We start from the raw sequence: 22,762 nt of genomic DNA on the forward strand, positions 1-22,762 counted from the left end.
ATTGTACATATTTAGTAAAATCAAATTTAGCCCAAAATTATAACATTTATCTGCGTTCTGATAGTCAAATTTACTTTATGGCTTTAGGGTTTTGTTCAAACCCGATTGAGTAGATACCACATACTCATCAGATATTCTACCACCAAACAGCGATACTTAGTATTGTTGTATTTCGGTTTGAAAGGTGAATGAGCCAGTGTAACTACAGGCAAAAGAGTCATATTTAGGGACTCTTAGCTCTCAAGATTGGTGGTGCCTTGTTGTAATGTAAGTAATGGTTATTATTTCTGACAGCGCCAATTTTAATGATGACCGCTATGCGGTGATGACCGCTTATCATCAGGTGGTCAATTTGCTCGTCCGTTTACCTATTACATAAAAAAAGAACTTACCGTCCTTCCGAACAATATGTTCGCCAGCAACATAAATGGTCAATTTATTTAATTTTAATTTAATAACATCATTGTATCAATCGTAACCTAACTATTGTCAATCTTATAATAATCATAAGATATTTGCATGATTTATCATCTTCCATGTTCCGGCTCAAATGCTATGAATAAAGAAAAATATATTTTTATTTCTTATGAAAAATTCCATGCAGATATTTCCATACTAATTAATTAGTAAATATTTTTAATGCAATTTAATATTATTAAAAAGTAGCTGCTACTTCCACAACAAAACTGTAGTTTATATTATTGTAATGTACGTTTTAATATTAATTGAAAGCAAATACTAAACGATTTCATTTAAGTTGTCAATGTCAATTGTCACAAAAAATTGTGGAATCAAATTGACATTTGACTCGCTGTGTACTGTGTAGTGTGTATTGTAATATTGTGTTCATGTGTTGTGATTTGTAAAGTTGTGAACTCGTCCTCGAAATTCGCAGGTACCTATTAAAATTACATTTCATTATTCTCATTCCTATTTCTAATTTATGTTGAAGTTCAAACTGACCTTGATAATAGTTTTGCAATAAAAATGTTAAGGCTAACATGATACTAGAATAAAAACTTTATTCATGTAGAAAAAATATTTTCGCAGACATAATTACTTTTGTTATATGGAATCGTTTACCAGAAGAGGTATATCGTATTGTACATGCTAAGCAAGATCTAATAATAAAGAGCGCCTAATTCTTAACCAGAAAACGATCAATTTCCTTTCACTGTAAAGGAATTTCCGATAAACATGGCTTTACCACGGAATGACGCATGTCCATTTTTTTTCCTAGTAGGATGTAAGTTAATGAACCTTTGTGTTATTATACTTATGGAAAATGATAAACTCAATAAAACCATATTAAAATACATAATGTAGAACAATTCTTATTATAAAAATATTTTCTAATTTAATTAAGGGTACATTTAGAATGATACACTTCCTTATTCTAAAACTCAACATATATTAATAATACAAAATATTATTATCATTTCACCATTAAATTTATAATTTAAGATAAATTATGTTTTGTTTATAAATGTTTCTATGAACTATTCTATTAAGTTCATCTATGATTGATAACATAAGATTGTTTGTTTGAGCTATTCTAATTTGCATTATAAATTAAACAAATGTTAGTGATATTTTTATATATTAATAGATAAGTTTTGTTTAACAAAGTGTTTTGTTAATTAGGACAAATAATCTAAAGTATTTATTATTGCAATACGCCTCATTAGAGTTGCTATAATATCAAATTAAAACCCGACCCATATTAATAATTCAATTGCAACAACAATTGCTGTATTTGAAAAAACACAATTCCAATCTTTGTATATAGTTATATTGTTGACAGTGCTTTAAGTTATGTTGATTTTTCATTTAGTAATCTATTTACTTCTTTGTAAAAACTGTATGTAAAGCCTATTCTAATCGAAGAAGGAATGAATATAAACAAACCTAAGATTTACATATTTCATGTGATTTACAAACAGCACAGTTATATTGTGTGCTACAAACAGTTCTTTATTAATATGTATTTATTTATAATACAACATTATTCCACTTTACTATCCACTTAAATTATACTTCCAAAGTTTGGATAGAAGCTTTGTCTACGTTTACGAGGCATTTTTTTGAAAATCATTATTGAATATCATGTATTATTCAAGCTCTCGACCAATGATTAAGTCAATGTAAAATGGTTTTACTTTGGGTTTTGTCCTTATGTGGTTGGAATAGAATATAAACAGTGGAAGTTGCATAAACCTGTACATCATAATTCTAACTCTCCTCATAAATATAAAGTATACACAGTTAACATATAACAAAACAAACTATTTATGTATTTAAATAAATTTCAAATGACACATATACATATATGAGTAGTTTGTAATCTTTATTGTTGAAGATAAGTTAAACTACTGCTACTAGTTTGGAATGTAGATTAATTCTTCGTAGAATTAATGTTAAGAAACATTACTTATACTAATATAATAAAGATTAAGAGTATTGTGGGTTGTTTTCATAGTAAAGTTATTGGTCTTGTTTGGTTACTAATTATTATTACAGGTAAATTATTTTGACATTTGATAGCTCAATTCTTTAATATGAGTGAAATCACATGGAACAGCTGCATATGTTTTACATAAATCAAAATCTAAACATTGATTACAAATATAGAAATGTTATCCAGATGCCCTCCCCTACAAAGCCCTACCAAGTAATGTTTTGTCTTTAAGAAAAAGCAATTAGTTGAAACTGGAACTTCAAATAAATTACATCCAAATATTTATGAAATGTTAAGATGGTACATTGTTCTATTGTTTCATACTTCATTTCTGACATGCTGTTCAGATTACCTAATTGGTGTTTAATCTTAATTGTCGTTTGTCCCATGCAGGTATTGGATAATTTAGTGCATTGGACCATTACTTTAGTATTTTGTTTCAAAGTGTAAAAATGAAGCAGAGTTACCATTTACACTTGGTAAATTATAGATATTCGAAAGAACAATTACGCGCCTATATTGCGAAGCTTTTTAATGTAAAAAAATTGTATTCAAACAAAAAAGAAAACTATTTTTAATCAACAATTTTAAGGGTATATGTTGAGCTGTAGTCAATAAAAGTGGCTTTGTTAGTCATCTATGAAACTATTGGACATTCGCCTATATCTATATCGTATCTCCAATTATGCCTACAATGTTATTCTTTAACAAATCCTTAACACATTATAAAATTCAGTACAGTACAGTTGTTACTTAAGCTAGCAAAGGTCTTTTTATAATTAAAAAAGTTTCTCATCGAAATTAATGAATTTTTACTACTCGGTGTGAGCTAAAATGACCTCTATAAAACTTAATAAAAAAATCGTCGAGTTTTCAGGTCGTCCTTGTTGAATATCTACGAATATTCATGTTTCACTGAGTTATTTCATATTTCTTTGTATGAGTGCGTGGGTAGCCTGTTTGTTGTGTTTGTATGAAAACTGGCAGACTAGCTTGCTTGATAGGTAGCCTTGTAGCTTACAAGGCCATCTATCCCGAGGACGTGAGTTTGATCTTCAAATCGAACCAATAAATCTGACAAGACTTGATCAGATCTCGGTCTTAAGTGTCGACATTTTTATGGCGATTTCTATCTATTCAGTATTATGTCTTGCAATACTTTAAATAAACCCTACGCTTAATCATAAATGTATAATACAAATCCTTCATTATAAAAACGTCTAGATTTGTGAAGGAAAACTTTCTTTCGGGAGTGGTGAGAACCCAGTATCGATAAAATTATGGCCATCTGCCAGCAAAACAGTTTGCTAATATAGCAGTAGTCAAATGCATATAAGTCACGTTTCGCCAAAATGTTTAAAATGCTCAACTCTGAAATTAGTCTGCGGTATGATAATTCTAACGATACGGAAGTTTCATAGCAAACTGTTATTATGACGCAACATATTAGATAAACGTTTAATTAAACGAGAAGACAAAACAATTGAATGCCGATAATTACACATGTCAGTACATGTGACGTTTTAGAAGACGATTGTAATAAAAGATTAGTTTTTATGAATTAAAACAGTATATGACCTATTTCTAAAATACTTATTCTATAAAATATATCTACTCGGCGCAGATTTATGAAATTCGAAATTAGAATATGTTAAACCGAACATTTTAAATAATGCCAACAAAGTCTATAGTAGTAACACTGCTGGGCTTAGGTTTCTTCTATATTTTAAGGATTGAAACTTTTTCCACCACGCTGGTCCAATACAACAAATACACATGTATGGGCACACAGACGGTTGAATAAACTACCTACATATAAGACAGTTTTTAGTTATTATAAAAAGGTAACATATATTTATAAAGTTATATAATTGCGCTCCAGTTTTATCAGTCTGCATTAGCTTCATTGAATGGACGTTTTTCAAGGATGTTTACGTGACGAATAAGCAACCTCTATGGACCGGTTTAGGATTTGATCTTGTTATGGATATTATAATAAATTCAAAGGTTTTTCTTGCAATTTATTTAATTTCTATACTATATATAATATAAATATAATATAAATTCTTATTAACAACTCACTCAAATACACACAAAAAAATTTTAATAAAATTCTCTATCAGTTATAAAAATGTTTTGATATACATTAAACTTATTCTTTGTTTATTTTATATCGTTAAATATGCTATTTAAACATATCAATAATAAAACTAAATGCGTTACGTAACATCCAACGCAGTTAACATAAATTGACTATCTTAGAATGCTCCTGCGCAAACGCTTCCTCTTTTCTTCTCGTTATAAGCTTATTGTATAACGAAATCCAAATCAAATCAAATAAAATCAAAATATTCTTTATTATACACCAATAAACACATACTTTAGTCACGTTCAAGAAAGATGCACAAGACGCGGCCTTATCGCTAAAACAGCGATACAAGTATGGGCTGGTGTATAAACAATAATACATTTCAGAAATCGTTACACCAATCTCTTCCTTCACAGTCGAGTAAAAAAAATTATTCTATACGTAACGTGCAAATGTATACTCGTATTAAAACACGGTGCTCTTTTAAGATTCAGCCGTTAGGCCATCTTGGATGTTTGGTCAACATGAATCTTATCTAATCAATATAAATATAGCATTATAGTAATATAGACGAAGAAGTTTTTATTTCCTTTAAATTGTGAGTGTTTATATAATTAGATATTTATTATTAACGTTCTCATAGTGAGAATAGCCTTTCTGTACCCATTTTTGTCAAAAACTGCCATTACTATGCTTCGTGGTGGGCTCTGTGCAAGCCCGCCTGGGTGGGTACCTCCCACTCATCAGATATAAGAGCACCAAACAGCGATACTTAGTCCGGTTGTATGTCGGTATGTTGAAGAGTGAATGAGCCAGTGTAACTACAGGCAAAAGGGACATAACCTTTTAGCTCCGAAGGTTAGTGGCGCTTTGTTGTAAAGTTGTAATGTAAGGAATGCGGCAACATTTATGGTCAATTTTTTTTTTTTAATTTAAGCCCTAAATCAACCCATTGTAATCTAACTAATGTCAATTTTATAATAATCATAATCAGATATATCCATGATTTATCTTCGATGTTCCTGCTCGAATGATATGAATAAAGAAATAGATATTTATTATTTCTTACGAAAAATTCCATACACAAACACAAATATATTTCAATAAAGACGTAATACAACGTTCACTATAACGCGACGTATATTGTAATGATCTTGAGATGATAAAAGCGAATACAAAGATAACTTAATTATAAACAAAACATCTCATATATTATTAAATACATTAATTATAATTAAATCTTCACTAATATTATGATTTCTCATTAACTCAGTAACTCTTCACACCTTAACCGCTCAACCGAGTCAGATGAAATTTGGTATCTAGATCATCTAGATCGTCGTACAAGTTCGTCTAGAAAGGTCGTCCCAGGGACGGATCAAAGTTACTTTTTTAAATTCACCCCTCGAGCTCTGCTATTGGTAAAGTTCACAAATTTCGCGTAGGTAAACCCGGAGTTTCAGCTAGTTTATTTTATAATTATTCGAACGGTACACGTTCTCTCTTACCACTTTGTCAATCTCCTGTCTTTTATCTAAAGGAAAAAGAGCGCTCTCTTAGAGATAAAAACGCCCTTTGTGCCTTGCTTTAATTTAAATCATGTACAGTAACTGTATTTTATTTTTACTATTTTGGTGTACAATAATGAAAAATTATATATTCTATTCTAATTCCTTACCAGTCCGTTGTTTTGCTACTAAGTAGTTATTATTTCTTAAAATTCATAAATAAAGATATCTATTTTACTGGATTATAATCATATTGATTCAATTTTCATCCATTTCATAAGTTATTACGTACCAAATTTTGAAACAATATTTGAAATTAGAACACTGCATGAATTAAAATTCGATTTTTTTTTTTATGTTTAATGGAATTCGATCAGTGGATGAGTAGTTACTGAATTTCTTACCGGTTTTTCTCGTAAAATCTACATAACGAACCAGTGGTGGCTTTACATTTAATTTAATTATAAATAATGTAACATAACGATTCAAAATGCGTTTATGAGCCTATTTGAATAAGGAATATTTTATTTTTGATCAGAATCAACTAGTGTAAAAATAAAAGTTGCATCCTTTCAAATCTGCCTCGAGTCAACTAGCGATACATGTTTTTAGTCTGTTAAAAAATATAGGATTTTCAAACTTTTATCTCAAAAATGTAAACTCGAATTCGTTGAAATTCCTTTCTATTACACGTTTGGAATAAAAATAAAAGCGAGCTGACTGACATCAGTCGCTTCAATTGGATTAGAAGTCATAGTAAATAAAAATATAAAGCCGAGATGGCCCAGTGGTGAAAGCACACGTGCAACTAGTTGAATACAATTCCATTTCTTGTTGGGACGTTCCGTAACGCGACCAGTAGAATGAACTCTCTTTATCTTTGTCTCTTTCTGTATACTGTTATAAATTAATTATATTTAAACTCATTTTGTTTTATTGTTTTGATTCACAAAGGATTTTCTATAACAATTTTGTTTGTTGTTCATTTATTTTATGTGTCTGTTACTTAATACATAGTATTAAGCGAACGAACTTCCTTCCAACCGGGTGTCGCCACCTATCATTTTTTTCCTTGGTGACTCTTTTAACACTGTACCCGCTGTTTATACACTTCCGTATTAACTAAACCATATTAGTTTAACCAATTAGCAACAGCCAATAGCTGATATGGGATGCTGTTTCAATTTCATGGTTTTTGATGATGTCAGAAGTCTTCACACCCGCGTTAATAACCTACGACACAAAGATACAACTGAATCGGATGAATACGTGGCGCTAATCAATACCGAACGTTCGAAGTTCTTGTTATTAAATTTACTTTTAACTATATGGTTGTTATTGTCTTCATTGTAAGCGGTTAGTTTTTGTCAAAATTTACAAATTTAAATTGTCTGGAAATCAAAATAGGTATTTTCTATTTTCGGAATTCCTACAAACGTATATTTTTGCGAAGCTTTTGATTATGATAAATCTAATATACCTCGTTGCTTAAATCTATGCGTTCAACTATTTCATTAGACATATGATATCGTAAATTATTGGCACATTATATAAATCCAGCGATTAAAGATAGGAATATATACAGGTCATTGACATTGACAAGAGGCATAGAGGAAGTGAAATACGAGGGTGACAGACGGGCCGTTAACAGGGACGTTACAGCTTCAAGTGATATATGAGCTGCGAAGTGGCTTGGTGCCTGTCACTTCAGTTCCGCTGCCGCACCGCGCCTGCAAAAAGATAAAAAGGATCCCGAAATACGTTTCACAAGTGGGCTGCCGGAAATGGATAGAAATTTACCGGGTACGGCTTTTTATGTCGGCCAATAGATCCACCGTATCGCTATCCAATTTCTGCTCTATGACGTATAATGTCCTTCGATCGTTTAGTTTCTGCTATCCTGGCTTTTATGTCTAAAGGACGGCGAAATTGACGATACAATGGTTTTCGGAAATTATTTTCGGCTTGATAATATGATATGTTTACAGTTATTCGATCCCAACCAGGAATTGGTATTGGTTTTGTTAACGTTTTTATTTTTATTAATCAAGATGAGAAATAAAATATAATTTGTCAGGCAGCTGTCACGTTATAAATGACACCGCAGCGTGTAGTGGCTTAAGTTGCCAAGATTCCAGCGCTCTACCGACGTTAAACTTAATAGTTTGCGACTCTCTGATTTAACGATGCTTTTAGGTCTTCATACAATAAAAAACATCAATATGCCATTCAAATAGCATTAACGATGTACTTTTGAAAGCTTACAAGTATTGAGCGGCTAATTACAGAATTTCAAAACATTACTATTAACGAGATTATTTAAATATTTGTGTTGTTATTCTTTAGCAAATATATGATATTAATGCACAGATACGTTTCGCATGACCACACCTCGGCCGCCTTCATTTGACCTACGACATGACCTCACCCCACCCGACCTAAACCCAACCCTACATCACTGCGTTCAATGATTTAAGTTTAAATTACCGCAGTTCCATCGTCACCCAATAGATTTACTCTAAATTGACTATTGTCTACGTACAACTTTCGAAATCTCAACTATTCAATTAAATTATATAAAACAACAAATTATAACAATACAAATATTATAATTAAGACTACAATTATTATAATGATGTATTAGTGGGAACTATTCTATAGATAGTTATGTGCCATTTATATTCTACATTTGTGACGATATAGCAATATTTACCATAAAAAATAGTGTTTGATGATGAAGCTTTGATGTTTACTGAGTTAGCATAATTTCAGACACAGCTCTCCTTAAGGAGTGATTTAACTTCTTACAGTGACAGTGACCGTGTAACAAGATTACCACTTACAAACAGATGGAAAATGTGTCCATGTTTTTCCTATTGTCTGATAAAAGAGAATATACTTACATACGTATACTAAGAAATATTTCAACGTCTATTCAAATAATTTTAGACATATTTAAATGGATAAGTTATAAAGACAAGTAACGCTATTTTTATTTTGTTTTAACTGAATAACTAAAACTCGGATAATTTTCCGGAAACAGATTACCCTCTTAATTTAGTACCTATATCGATGTTATATTTACAAATGGTTAGTCAGTAACTACAGTTCGAATTATTGTATAAAATAAATCTTAATGTTTTTCTCGCACTGATTAACGAATATATTGCGTCAGAATTTAATAAAGAGAACTCGTGCCATAATCCGCGACCGTTTACTCACTGGTACAGTAGTTGGTAACGAGGTAAAGCAGAACAGTTTCGGGGAAATTGCTCCGAGAATGTAGGTTGGTGTCATAAAGTTTCTAGCTGAGATGGACGTGTACAGAGTTGGAATACCTGCATATACCAGTTATTCAGTCTTATGTGCTCTGCGTCAAACTTTGTTAGGACTCTTTCGCCATTGTTCCAAGTTTCTAAGCATTCAGCTAACAATGGGACCGTGCTGTTAGTCTATTTGAGCGACAGCTGCCTCTGATTATAGTTTGCAGTGCTTATTAGCTCGCTTGTAAAGGACAGCTAGTGATGTTCATTGTTCATAACACGTTGTCCGATATGTTTAAATACATACATCTCTAGTTTTATAGTATCGCAACATGTAATTTTTTTTTTATTTATCACTTTTTCGTTAAAACATTACAACAATTGCATACTTAAAATGCTACACAGTATGGTTCTTTTTCTTTACCTATTTGTTGTTTTTGACGAATTTTTATAACTAATTTTTTTTTTTATTTGCAATAAAAGATTATTTTTTTTGCGAAACATTCAACTTAAATTATTTGTTTTCTTAAAATTTTCTATATTGGTTTAAGTCATATAATTGGAATATAGGTAAAAACAAACTGCAAAACTTGTAATATATTAAACTCGTAAAACAAGGATAATAAGAAGTAACTAACTCGTAACCATTTTTGCATTGGATCATTTGATTATTAATTTAATTTATAAAATAATTATTAAATAGGGACATAATTATATTATACGCCAACTCTAATGACCAATACATATTCGTTTTCAAACTGAGTCACATTATTTTCCAATTAACAGTAAGTATGAAATGTAATTTTGCATTTTTATCATGGAGTACTACACTCTCGCCTGACATTTTACATGTTTCGTTATTTCTTATTTCTCACTGAATCAAATTAGCTGAATGTTACTGTGGTCACGTGCTGAGTAACTTTGCTTGCACGCGGCAAACACTAATCATTTTATAATTGCAATAATGCAATAATTATTTATATGCAAAACAAGGCAGAAGTTGTGTGTGTTGCCAGTGTATTTATACCAATTGCCATAGCGATCGATTAAAAGGTGAAGTTGAAGATGTACCATCTTGCGATGTATTTTAATGATGTAAAATATTATTAATTTTATATATAATATCAATGGTTTGCAGTTTGTACATTTAGTTAAGATTATTTTAAGACATAATTTTTTTATCTGTATTCGAATATAATTCAATTTAAAACATTTATTGTATATGATTTCCAAAATTTAGCTTATATTGAAGTTATTGAGATTTTAATATATATTTTTTAATTTACAGATCTATCATGGACTGGAGGACTGCTTTAGTGGTGCTCAGCATTCTCTTTTATGTTAACGCATTCTCGAGTAAGTATAATTTAACACACGAATTACTTAATTTGCTAACATTAAGAACTTCATTTTACAATGTATCCTGTAAAATATAAAATATAGTAAATTCATGTCCTATTCGAACAGCTGGATATTAAGTTTTCAGTTTCATGGAATATCTGCTTATCCCATTATATGGAATTTTCATATTATTTTAGTCTATACTTTTACGATGGATAAAGTCTAGTTTGTTGATGTTGTACGTTTTTTGTGATTATTAGCCAAAAAATTTAAGCGCTTTCAAAATTACTACCGAAAAGTACCTACCTTTTTTAATTTAATAATATAATTAGCTTACTTTAAGCATCTCTATGAATAAAAAAGATTGAAATAAATACAATTTCAGTTTATTTGTTAAAAAGTGTCAGAGATTTTTTTGCTACAGATAAATAGCTTTATACTCTTTAAAATTCTAAGCAATCGTTTTAAATACTACGAAACGTTTGAATAAACACGTGAAAATATACATGGAGGGATTGTATCGGTTGGTTTATATCAAATTGTTTACAATTGTTATACAAAATAGAACGATAAAATTCTTGTTTTAACCGCGGGAAGTCGACGGTACTACTAGGTAGTATAAATATAAATATAACACTGGAAAGATTAAGAACGACAGTGAAGCGCAGATACAGAATGAATAAAATATTTCCTGTTATTACCTACCTTACTTTGCTACGTAATTTGACTCGCGTGTGACCTCTGGCTCGACCTTCACGTTTAAATAGAATAATGTTCCCACAATCAAAAACATAGCTTAGATAATAAAGTATATAGATTTCCTTAAATCATCTTTGTTATTGGACGAGTAAGAAAACTATGCTCGTTATTATTTATGTTAAATTTAACCGATAGTGTATCATTATTTAAGCATTTCATAGAAATAGATATTTTTCTGCGTCTTGCGATAAAAGGTCAAAAGATTACCGAGACCTTTCTACGACGTCACTTGCAGTTGGTTTTTTTTGTTAGGTAAAAAATGAGTTGATTGTGATTTTATTTTTACACGTCTGTTAAGATTATATATATAATAATTATATTTTTATTTTTTGTGGACGTTTATTTCTTCATATTTTGCCCCAAATATCATATGTAATAATAATAAAAAAATATATTAATATCAATTTTTGTTCGCAACAAAACCTTTAAGGTCTCAATGACAAATATAATTATACATCAATAATTATCAAGTCGCACACCAAAACATGGATGTGATATATGTCAATTTAAGCCTGAAACTGAAAAAAAAATACAAACAGATAATAGAAGCTAGAAGGATAATATTAGACAACAACAAAACCGATGGCGTAGAGTCCATTAGACCTGGTAATTCTGGCACTAAGTTACATGTTCGTACGCATTCCCATCAGCTACCCAAACATTACCTAATGCGGTCATAAACCAACCACACCGCTCCTCAAATGACAATGACTTATGATTCGACCTTACGATGCTTTTTATTTTCTTTTATTACCTCTAAAGTCGCACTTGCTGAGTCGCGAACTCACATTCCACGATACATTTCATGCATTTGGCTTAAAATATTTTCACGAAAAACTTTTATCTTTACTGATACAAATTTTACTATCCATAACATTTTTAGGGTTTTCGTGTCTGAAATGGTGAAGAGTCCACCTACTTAGTATCGTGAAATTACTGAGAAATCCATAGGATCCTTAGTAATCGTTAGAACAAACAAAAAGTGAATAGAAAAAAACTAGACCGATCAGTTTGTAGTACACAAATCTATACCTCCGAATTTTAATGACTACATAAAACCTCAATAATAAACAATAAATAAGAATCAGTCGACAAAAAGAGGATAAATATGTACCTGCTTTGTCTTTGCCTAATTTTATAATAATATTTAAAAATATCCAAAAAACAATCGATAAAAATATACTTAATTCGTGTAAGCTCTTACTGGCACTTCTGAACAATTGTCATTTTAAAAGTTTTAATTTAAAGTTATGTAGGGATCACCAGAAACGTCAGAAGCTACTCTTCTTGTTATATGACATACGGACATGAATTAAATACAATTAAATTTATATTTTTCAAAAACGCAAATCGTACTCACGTATGCGTACGTGTTAATACACAGATAACTATTAATTACAATTTTGCCTTGTAATATTTTGTTTATAATAACATAATGTATAACATATTCCCATTTGGAAATTATTTTAGTTCGTTTGAAATTTGGAATTCCAAAATTTAAATAAATATAAATGTTCCACTGAAGGGCAAAGGCCTTCTTGATACAAATGTGAAGCAGAATCATCTGACAACCTCACCGCTGAGAAAGGATTTTATAAACACAAATTAAGCCCACGAAAGTCACTTCCCTAATTTATACCTACATTTTTTGGTTAAGGTTCACATGTTCTAGCTGCTGGTCCATCTCGGCGATTAAGACATATGCGAGTGTGTATATTTCTTTTATCACTTATATCGAGTATAAATGTTAAAATTAACTCCAAATTAATTTCATCTAAAGCCTAATGGCTTAACGGTTTACTTAGTAGGGCTTTATGCATGCCCGTATGGGTAGCCATCCATAATATATTCTACTACAAAACAGCAATACTTAGTATTATTGCGTTCCAGTTTGAAGAGTGAGTGAGCCAGTGTAGATACAGGCACAAGGGACATAACAACGTAGTTTCCAAGATTGCTGGCGCATTAGTGATAAGAGAAATGTTGACCATTTACCACCAGGTGACCTATTTGCCTGCCGTCTACTTATTTGATATAAAAAAGTACATACTGTATCAGATACAGTTCTCATTGAATATAAATATTATCATGTCAAGGTGTCTATGAGAATTAGATCATTTGGGCAAGGCTCGTCACATAAGGATATTATAGAATCTTGTACTCTACTTCGCGTAGGCCCTGTGTTATCAACAAAAGTATAACAAGTGCGCTAAAATAAACGTTGACTTCACACCACATCAATACTTTTAATATGACGTAATGAAAGAGATAAATTATCCCTAAACTTAATATTGAAAGTTTTATGTATAGTTTAAGACATACTTCCCTTTGTTTTATTATCAGCATAATATTATATAGGAGAGTTGAATAAGTGTTTTATAAGAAATATTATAATTCGCCAATTGAGCAATAGCCAATTACATCATCACGAATATAATGAGACGTTATCAAAGCTTTACTTAGCCATACGTCATATTTTATATTAATTAAGTTAATCATGCCTGCTATTGTTTCACCGAATGTGCTATAATATTGTAAGATAAATATTAGCCTCGTTGTACTTCAATATATATATATGGAACAGATAGATTATTTATGGAAATACGAAAAAAAAAAAAAACAATTCACTGGTAAAAGTTATTACGTTTCGATTGAGATTACACGTGATATTGACTCAAGAGGATTACGAAAATTCGAACGCTTTGAAAGATATAATCTTGTATATGTAAATGACCTTTCCCCCATTTCCAGTCTAATTTTTACCCAGTCACGCCTTATGGGATATAAAAGAGAAACGGGATACATGGAAATAAAATATTCTCGGGGGAATCGAGTTTCAGGATCACATGAGTTGTTTTTTCTTACATTACAAAATATGAGTAGCATTTTTCCCAGGCATATAACCCTATATCATTATGTACTAGATTCCGAAGACTGTAAATTACCAAGAAATACATTTAAAACTCTGTATTCAAATTAGTCGTGTTATCTTGTATTATATAGCGTGACAAAGAGGTTTAGAGTTAATATTCGTTGATTTTCATACAAGATACATACGTAATTGTATTTTTTTGTAGGTGAAAAATAGTTACGATCAGAGTTTCTCTTTCTCGGTAGAATATATATTCCTAAACACTGATCGGAATTCATTAAATTTTACCTTGTAAAGGATCCAAGATTCTAAACAGTAAAGCTTCCTGAAAAATGGTGCTGCATCCATATAGACATGATAATGCTTCATTAATGTAAATAAAATCGAGCTTTTTTTTAATTTTCCAAGGACACGCAAGCTTAATTTGTGAAGAATCAATAAAAATATAGAAAAATTCTTAAATAATAATAAAAAATATTTTGAAATTTTGTCATTATACAATTCTAAATTTTGAAAAACAACTGTAACTACATTTTTAAATTACTTTTCTAGAATATGGTCGATCATGCAAAGACATAGGATGTCTTAACAGTGAAGTTTGCGTGCTAGCTGAAGATCCTTGCTCATATGGACGAGCTTCAGACTGCGGGACATATCCAACATGTAAAAAGAAGAGTCAAGTTGAAGGTAAAGAATACTACAATGTATATTACAAACAAAAATAAATGGTATATTCGAGAGAACTAAGTTCAAAGATTTTCCAATTTTCTTTTGTAAGGCTTCAACCACTTAAAATAATATACTATGTGTTTAAAATGAAACATTTTTTTCAGGTTCACACTCAGAACCAGCACGACCATCCGTCCCTAAACCTGTACCACAATCTCCCACACGTGACTTTGATTCAGCTCCTAGTTACCCTGCCCCTGCACCACCGACTAATACCCATAGTGGTTCACCATACGGTGGTAACGCACCGAGTGGAGGAAATTCACCATATGGTAGTAGATCACCTTACGATAATTCTCCCTATGGCAGCAATGGCGGAAATTCTCCTTACGGCGGTAGTAACGGTGGCTCGCCTTACGGCGGGAATTCACCTTATGGAGGATCGTCTAATAGGGGAGGCAGTCAAATTGGGGGCGGCTCGAATCCTTACAGCCCTAGCACTAACGGCGGATTCGGAGGCACTGGAGGAAAAAGTCCTTTAGACAGCATTTTCAACACGTTGAATAATTTCGCTAACGGTGGTGGTGCTGGAGGCGGCACTGGAAGTTCTAGTGGAAGCGGTCTGTCGAACATCTTCGGAAACATTCTCGGTAATTTATCTAAGAGTGGAGGATTAAATGGATTGTTCAACACGAGACCCATTATGGAGAATCCAAGTTATCCCTCGTATAGCTCTAATTCGAGGAGTTCTAATTCCCAAAATTATCCATCAGGAAACAATGCTCAGCCCACCTATCAACAACCGAATTATAATAAGAATTATGGGCAAAGCAATGCCCACCACAGTGGCGCCACTACGAGAAAGCCAGTACATTATGGCTGGAATGTTAGGTAAAGGAAGTACCTAAACATATAAAGCTTGGTGGTGTGGCTTCGATAGTCTTTATAATTTATTTAATGCTTTGCATGTACTACTATTTTAATTTAAGTGTTTTTTTTTATTAAATTTCCATGAACAATACTTCTATTGTTTTCCGAAAAGTTCGTGCCGATTTTGAAACACAATAAACGAGTATTTTCTAATTCTGAAATGTCACTGACCGAAAATACAACCTTTTCGGAAGACCAATTATAATGGTTATGTACCATGAGAGTATGATTTTATTAATAATTATAATTTGCTGCTTATATAACGTTAACTTCAATATTATAACAACTAATACTATTATGAGGCTTTTTTGTTGATAAGCAATGTATTAATTCAATTTAATGATTTTCTTCTCTTCTTCTTAATAACCTTGACAAAATCTTTAACTAACAGATTATAAAATAAAGCACTGTATATGATGCACATGTGACCAATTAAAATGTGATATAATAACGAATATGGAATTTAAAGATCTGTAAAAACTAAATGTAATAATATTTGCATGTCTCAAATTATGGTAGTACTTATAAGCCCTATTATTATTGAAGCTCGAGAGCGTGGATATACGTGTAATGGCTTCATTTGATTCCTCTTTCTCGGAACTTATTACCGGAAAAAACTTAGGAGGTACAGGAGGCGTGAGGTGTTCGTACGGCATATTTATCGGTAACCAATCGAATAAAGTCAAGACGTATATCCACCTCTCAAACTAGACGCATATTTTTTTTTTATAAAAATGCACTTCTTTCAAAAAAATCTTTTAATCGTCGTATTATTTTTGATTTGTCAAACCAACAAAAATTCATGAGTAAAAAATACTAATGAAATATCATACAATAAAATGTCTACAGATAATGTAAAAAATTTAAACATTTTGAGTAGCTGTGAATACAAGCTTGTCTTTTTTTTTTTACTTTGCAAATGCTTAAGCTTGTCATAGATATGCATATCAGATACTGCAATGTATTTTCTTAATTTTATTTTGAAATACTTATAACAGTGTAATAAGTAATTGAAATGTATGAATACTCAAATAAATATATTATATAAGTAAACAAGATATATCCTAAATAGTGCCATTATTTACAATACTTAATTGTTTCTCATTTCAGTGTGACAGTGATTTTCACGTACCTGATACAACTATACATCCAGAACATTATAAGGAATTAATTATATGTAATTTAATATATGTATATTGATTTTTAAGGTGCTTTAACAGAAATAACTTTATCGTCCGTTACCGCAAGATATTTGTTTATATAATAAAATATATTTCTTACGTGTTATTTTATTTAATAATTAATTTTATTTCAAAACTAAAGCAGTTCAATTTATAGTCATATATTTTTTTGATCAACTAAAAACGTACCAAATAAAACTGGTGCTGATATGTGAAAGTTAGATTCATAAAAATTAATTCAAAGCATTTTATAATTCTTTTAAGCAATAAGATTTTTTTAATTTCATTCAGCAATATCATTTAACTTCATTTATCTACTATCAAAATCGCAAACATTGTAATATTTTGATGTTGGTAAAAATTGTGAAACATCCAAACTTTTCACTTTAATAATATGTTAATATTTTTTATTATTATTCATTTCTAATTATAAAAGAACAGAAAATGAGACTCCATAAGGATAGGATAATTAACATAAAATTTGTATCTTAAGTGTTTATTCAGATCATCAAAAAAATTTAAATATTCAATAAATAATTACAAAATTGTAGGAAATTCTATTAGTTTATGATAATTCATAGACATAGACATTTAAATAGAAAATTCACGATATAAAATAAAATACAATATTGAAAAATCTCAAATAATCCAAAAATATAGCGATAGTCATTACTAATTTATTATATTTGGAATAACAATAAATGCGAAGATAATTGCCAGTCAAAAAATAAAATAATGAAACTACATTTATTCATTATATGTAAACATTGAGTTATATAAGTGATTAATTATATAAATAGTACCTACAACATCTTACGTTTTATGTGATCAATAAATAATCTCAACTAAAACCTGGCTACAAATTGGTTAATTCTATATGACAGCTTCTAGCAGCCATATTAGATTTGTCATTTATGACGTCATATCCTACAGCTCTATACCAAATAAATACTACGTATCTAATACACCAATTTAGGCTCGACGTGATCATAAACAAATAGTAAATGCTAATCTCTTCACGTCGATCGTATATCAAGCCTTATGAAATATACCCATACACATACATATATCATAAATGCCGAAAAATCGATCCCCGTAGAAAATTACTTTGTCTTTACGATATCAGTCCTTATCCACTTAAAATAGAATCTAATTCTATTTCAATAATTGAAATAATGTTTAAATCAATAAATTTAACATTTTACGTTTTTTCCTTCACTCCTTTAGGGTGTCTGTTTTGCTGACCCTCGGTTGTTTTGGTTGCAACATTGCACGGACTTTGTTTAAAATCAATCCCAATATTAAGAAAGATAACCACACGCCATACCAGTAGTGATACACAGAACTGTAGTAGATCCAAACACGATCAAATGTCAAAAGAAGGAATGCAGCAGCTTGGTAAGATTCGGAATGAGAACGGAGGAACCACATTATGAAGCCAATAATCTTCTTTTTCTGTAATAAATAACAAAAAATTAACGGATAATTAGTGGATTACTTATGAACAAACATTGTGATCATCTAATTACATTTTAAATCTAAAAAGTTAGAATAACCATTTATTAAGGAATAGACTAAAATATAATTCGACCTTTGCAGTATTCAAAATCACAATTATTTTATATCCTGGCATAATCAACCACTTTATCAAATGTAACTTCTTTGGTCCTTCTCGCGATTAAAAAATCTCAAGGTCGAAATTGTGTTTCTTTGATGAATGCATTTACATCATTTTATTTTATTTTTATTTGTGCACTAGCTGAACCGGCGGCTTTACCCGTGCAAAATTTATAAAACTTAACCTATAGCATACAAACCCCATTTTTTTTTTATGTGATAGGTGGCGAACGAGCAGTGTGCATTCCATCAGGTGAGCCTCTCACCTGATGGAATGTGACTATTTACCCATATTTACCCCCTCGAGGGGGTTAATTAAATAAGTAGCCTAATTTCATCGAAATCGGTTTAGCGGTTTAAGCGTGAAGAGGTAACAAACATAATTACTTTCGCATTTATAATATTAGTAAAGATATATGTATATGGAAAACAAAAAATACCATTCCAGTAGCATCCTTGTAATAGAGCTTGTAATAAATGTCCTCTGCCATCACGTAGAATAGACAGAAATATATGCAGAAGAAATACCCAGCGTGGAATCCATGCCATATCACGGACACAAAGAAAGCTGCGTGCATCCTGAAAACAAACAATAACACAATTTCAACAATTCTTTCGAATGTATCAATGAAAAAATAAATTAAAACATACTTCAAATTATTGACAGGGAATCTCTTGTATACGACCATAGCAACCCAATACTGCACAGCCTTGTTCCACACTTTCATTGATTCCCGTAGTGTGACCACTGTCTCACAACCCCAGACATCCATAGATTCAACGGTTTTGAAGTCATACTCTGCCATCTGAGCTTCTTTGTCCGACCTGAAATTGTACGATTTGTATTTTTTTATGTGTAAAATCTTTCCGCTCGCTTTACTACAATGTGTAGGAGTGATTTCGTGAAAGGGACGGAAGTGTGTAACAGGAAGCCGGAGAAGCGCGCGCTTTTTGATTTGACCAATGAGTGTGCTTGTTGGAACTAGATAGATTTAATGTTGCTTATTTATAGCAAATAGATAGATGGTGAGTTGTCATATGATACATACTATACGCGATTATTGTAAGGCTCATTGTTCCTTTCCCTAGGATCTAACAAAAATACCGGAACAAAAAGCACATACGGGCAAAGTTTCCACTGCAATTGGGTGACAACAATTGTTATTTTGTAAAGTATAATATCTATATATTATACATACATGTGAGCATTTAGGCGGTAAGAAATAAGAGGAAATGTTTGATTATTTTGAGTGTAATATGGTCAAGTCTGCAATTACAAAAAGTAGTTGCAGTGGGCAGCAAGCAATGCTGACAATTACATAACGCCGCGCCGATTTATTTCTTTAGTTTCGTTTCTAATATTCTGTTATCGAAGACAAGCTTGTCTATAACTTTTAAGTTATGGGAATGCGAAATATCTTTAGCGTGCCATCGACTGGCATAAGACAATTGCAATGCCATCCACTTACTCATTTTAATTACATGTATATATAAAACTATTTATATTATTATATTATAGTGTGCGAAAAAAAACTCTAGTCAGATGTGTGGGTGGTGCATAAATTAGTTAACTCCGAAAAGTATTCATTATCTTTTTATTTTAACATACAATTGTTGTAAATAAAAAAAAAAGATGAAGATTGCATTGTACTACGAAACCGGTAAATACATGTATTTTTTACTTACATTTTTTTAAGCTTCAAGTAACCAACTGTAGGACCATGGCCAGTTCTATTTCTACCCTGCACCGGGTAAGCACCAAGACCTGCAGATGAACATACACTCTCCGCAAGAGTCATGCCTGAGTAGATGCGTTGTCGAAATGCAGCAAATAACGCCCACGGATATAACATTCTATATAAAAAGTGACTATTGTTATGTTCCTCTGTCAAGATGTACTGTAAAACAAATAAAATTACAAACACACAATAAATTTTGACAAAGTTACTTATTCATATAAATACTCATAAAATGTTTAACAAAGTATTTATGTTACTTACCTCAAGGGGCCACAAGTTTGAGAATGCCAAGTAAAGAGAAATATAGAGCGGCACCATCCTCAGTGTATTGATCGTAAAGCCAAAACAATCCACATACTTGCTGTATGGCAAATGGAAGTAATCATTAAATGTACGATATCTGTAATATGGACCTAGAAAAATAGAAGGTTGTCTTTACTTTTAAATCTTTATTTAATAAACCGACCGATAGAAAGACCAACCAAAGAAAAAACTGATGAACTTTGAAGCACTGCAGATTACTAAAACATTATTAAACTTCAAACAAAATACTATGGCCCCCAAATTACCTATTTCAATATCCTAAGAAGAATTGCAAAAACTTTTGGATGATTTTGATACAAGCTACAAAAGAATAAAAACACAGATAAATTTTCCCAAAAAAACTGATTAACATGAATTTAATTAAATTAGTTTATACAACCTTGTACTTTTTTTGTTATTAAATAGAATTGTTTTTTTTTATTTATTGTTATTAACAGAGCCATTTCAGTATTTTTACTATTGTTATTACTATGAGCCCTGAGTATTATGTACTCACAATAATATCTCACATTAACACTCAGGTGTTCGCCCAGCAGTAAGACACTCACAGGCTGTTTTTAACAAAACAAATTAAAATGTATAGACATAATTAATTTACAGGATATGCCTTTAATTATAACACATATATACTATTCCCCATAACTGGTTATATCCATTTTAATTTCACTTTTTTCAAGTTCTGAAAACAACTTCCATATTGCAATGTTTTCACAAATCTATAATTAATATTGTCGATTTTTTAAGATCACAGACATTGATGTTACATTTAATCCAATGTCAAACTTGCTTATTCGACATAACTTTGGTTGAATTAAGCTATGAAGTTTTATTTATGTTTATAATTTAAAATAATATTACCTGTCAATAATCCAATATAGTTGAAAGTATAGTGAAACAAATCAATAAATTCCGGGTTGATTAGCTCAAGGAAATCATCATCCTTTTCTGTTGGTGACTTAGATTCTGCTTTAGTAGAGTCCAATTCCTTTTTCTTAGCCTCAGCAACAGCCAACCAAGATCCATTCATTTCAAAAGCCACTCCAACAACTCTTAGCACTATGATCATTTCAATTAAGTTGGTTTGGCCCGAAGAAGGGGGTAAACCAACTAGATGTCCGAGCCGGAATACAAATAGATAGCCAAACATAAAGAAAAATGTTGTAACATGGCATCGTCTGTAAACAAGAAAATTATTTTAATTAAAAAAAAAATATAATACTATAATTACTGAAATATTTTAAACCATGATATATTAATTATCCACAATATAACATACATCGTTCCTAAAATTTTATATTGAAAAACATGAATATTCTTTTTTATTATATTATTATGATTTTAAAATTACCAATAATATCAAAATAAATAAACTCGGTTAATGTTATATTTAAAACAAATTTTACACCAAATTTTCGTCAAACTTTAATATACCGATATCTTAAATACTTACTTTATTGTATCTGTTTTTATTATAGATATTCCCATTAAGCCGGACATAATCGGATGTGAAGCACTGTTTCCAGACACAATTATTATTAACAAAATCCCCAAGATAGAACCAGCCCATTTTTTCGATTCAATTGTATCTAATTTTCTGTAATAAGGCCCTACGAATACACAGATGAGAAGTAAGGATAAATAAATAATGTCGTTTAAATTCTTTGTAATAAACGCCAACATTTTTGTATGACCAATTAATGGCTGTCTTTAATACAATGTGTATAAAAACTAATTTTTAAAAATACTCATTTTAATTTGAGCAAATAAATTACAAAATACAACTGCTTTATATTATTACACTCGAGATCATATAAATTGTACTCCTGTCTTCTGAATTCTGATTGATTATTTTTTTTGTAACCTTTACTTGAAGTTGACACTCATAAAATGTTGCAATACTATAAGTTAAAATTATTTTTATAGTTAAAAATAATATTATTATTATATAGATAATTCTTAATTCCGCTTATATTTACCTTTATTTTAATATGTTTTTAACTTTTTTTACATTC

General features: G+C 30.7%; 2 protein-coding genes across 3 annotated transcripts; one reads left to right on the forward strand and one right to left on the reverse strand.

Annotated features, from left to right (window-relative positions):
• Positions 1–790: 790 nt before the first annotated feature.
• On the forward strand, positions 791–17,169 carry LOC125065745 (keratin, type I cytoskeletal 9). 2 transcript variants are annotated; one of them, XM_047673541.1, is made up of 6 exons: positions 808–895; positions 10,607–10,674; positions 14,843–14,977; positions 15,124–15,609; positions 15,733–15,850; positions 17,000–17,169. In XM_047673541.1, exons 2-6 carry the CDS (start codon positions 10,614–10,616, stop codon positions 17,058–17,060), a joined length of 861 nt encoding a protein of 286 aa, XP_047529497.1. In that variant the 5' UTR covers positions 808–895; positions 10,607–10,613; the 3' UTR covers positions 17,061–17,169. The 2 variants fall into 2 exon arrangements, with proteins under 2 accessions (XP_047529496.1, XP_047529497.1); XM_047673540.1 differs by having other exon boundaries at positions 791–895; positions 15,124–15,850.
• Positions 17,170–17,669: 500 nt separating this feature from the next.
• Positions 17,670–22,591, reverse strand: LOC125065612 (lysophospholipid acyltransferase 7-like). Its single transcript, XM_047673330.1, has 7 exons — positions 22,201–22,591; positions 21,609–21,925; positions 20,688–20,839; positions 20,374–20,585; positions 19,339–19,512; positions 19,128–19,266; positions 17,670–18,525 (listed from the first exon to the last, which is right to left on the reverse strand). Exons 1-7 carry the CDS (start codon positions 22,428–22,430, stop codon positions 18,286–18,288), a joined length of 1,464 nt encoding a protein of 487 aa, XP_047529286.1. The 5' UTR covers positions 22,431–22,591; the 3' UTR covers positions 17,670–18,285.
• Between the last annotated feature and the right edge of the window lie 171 nt (positions 22,592–22,762).

Source organism: Vanessa atalanta, chromosome 8 (assembly GCF_905147765.1).
Source record: "Vanessa atalanta chromosome 8, ilVanAtal1.2, whole genome shotgun sequence".
In the NCBI taxonomy this organism is placed as follows: Eukaryota; Metazoa; Arthropoda; class Insecta; order Lepidoptera; family Nymphalidae; genus Vanessa; species Vanessa atalanta.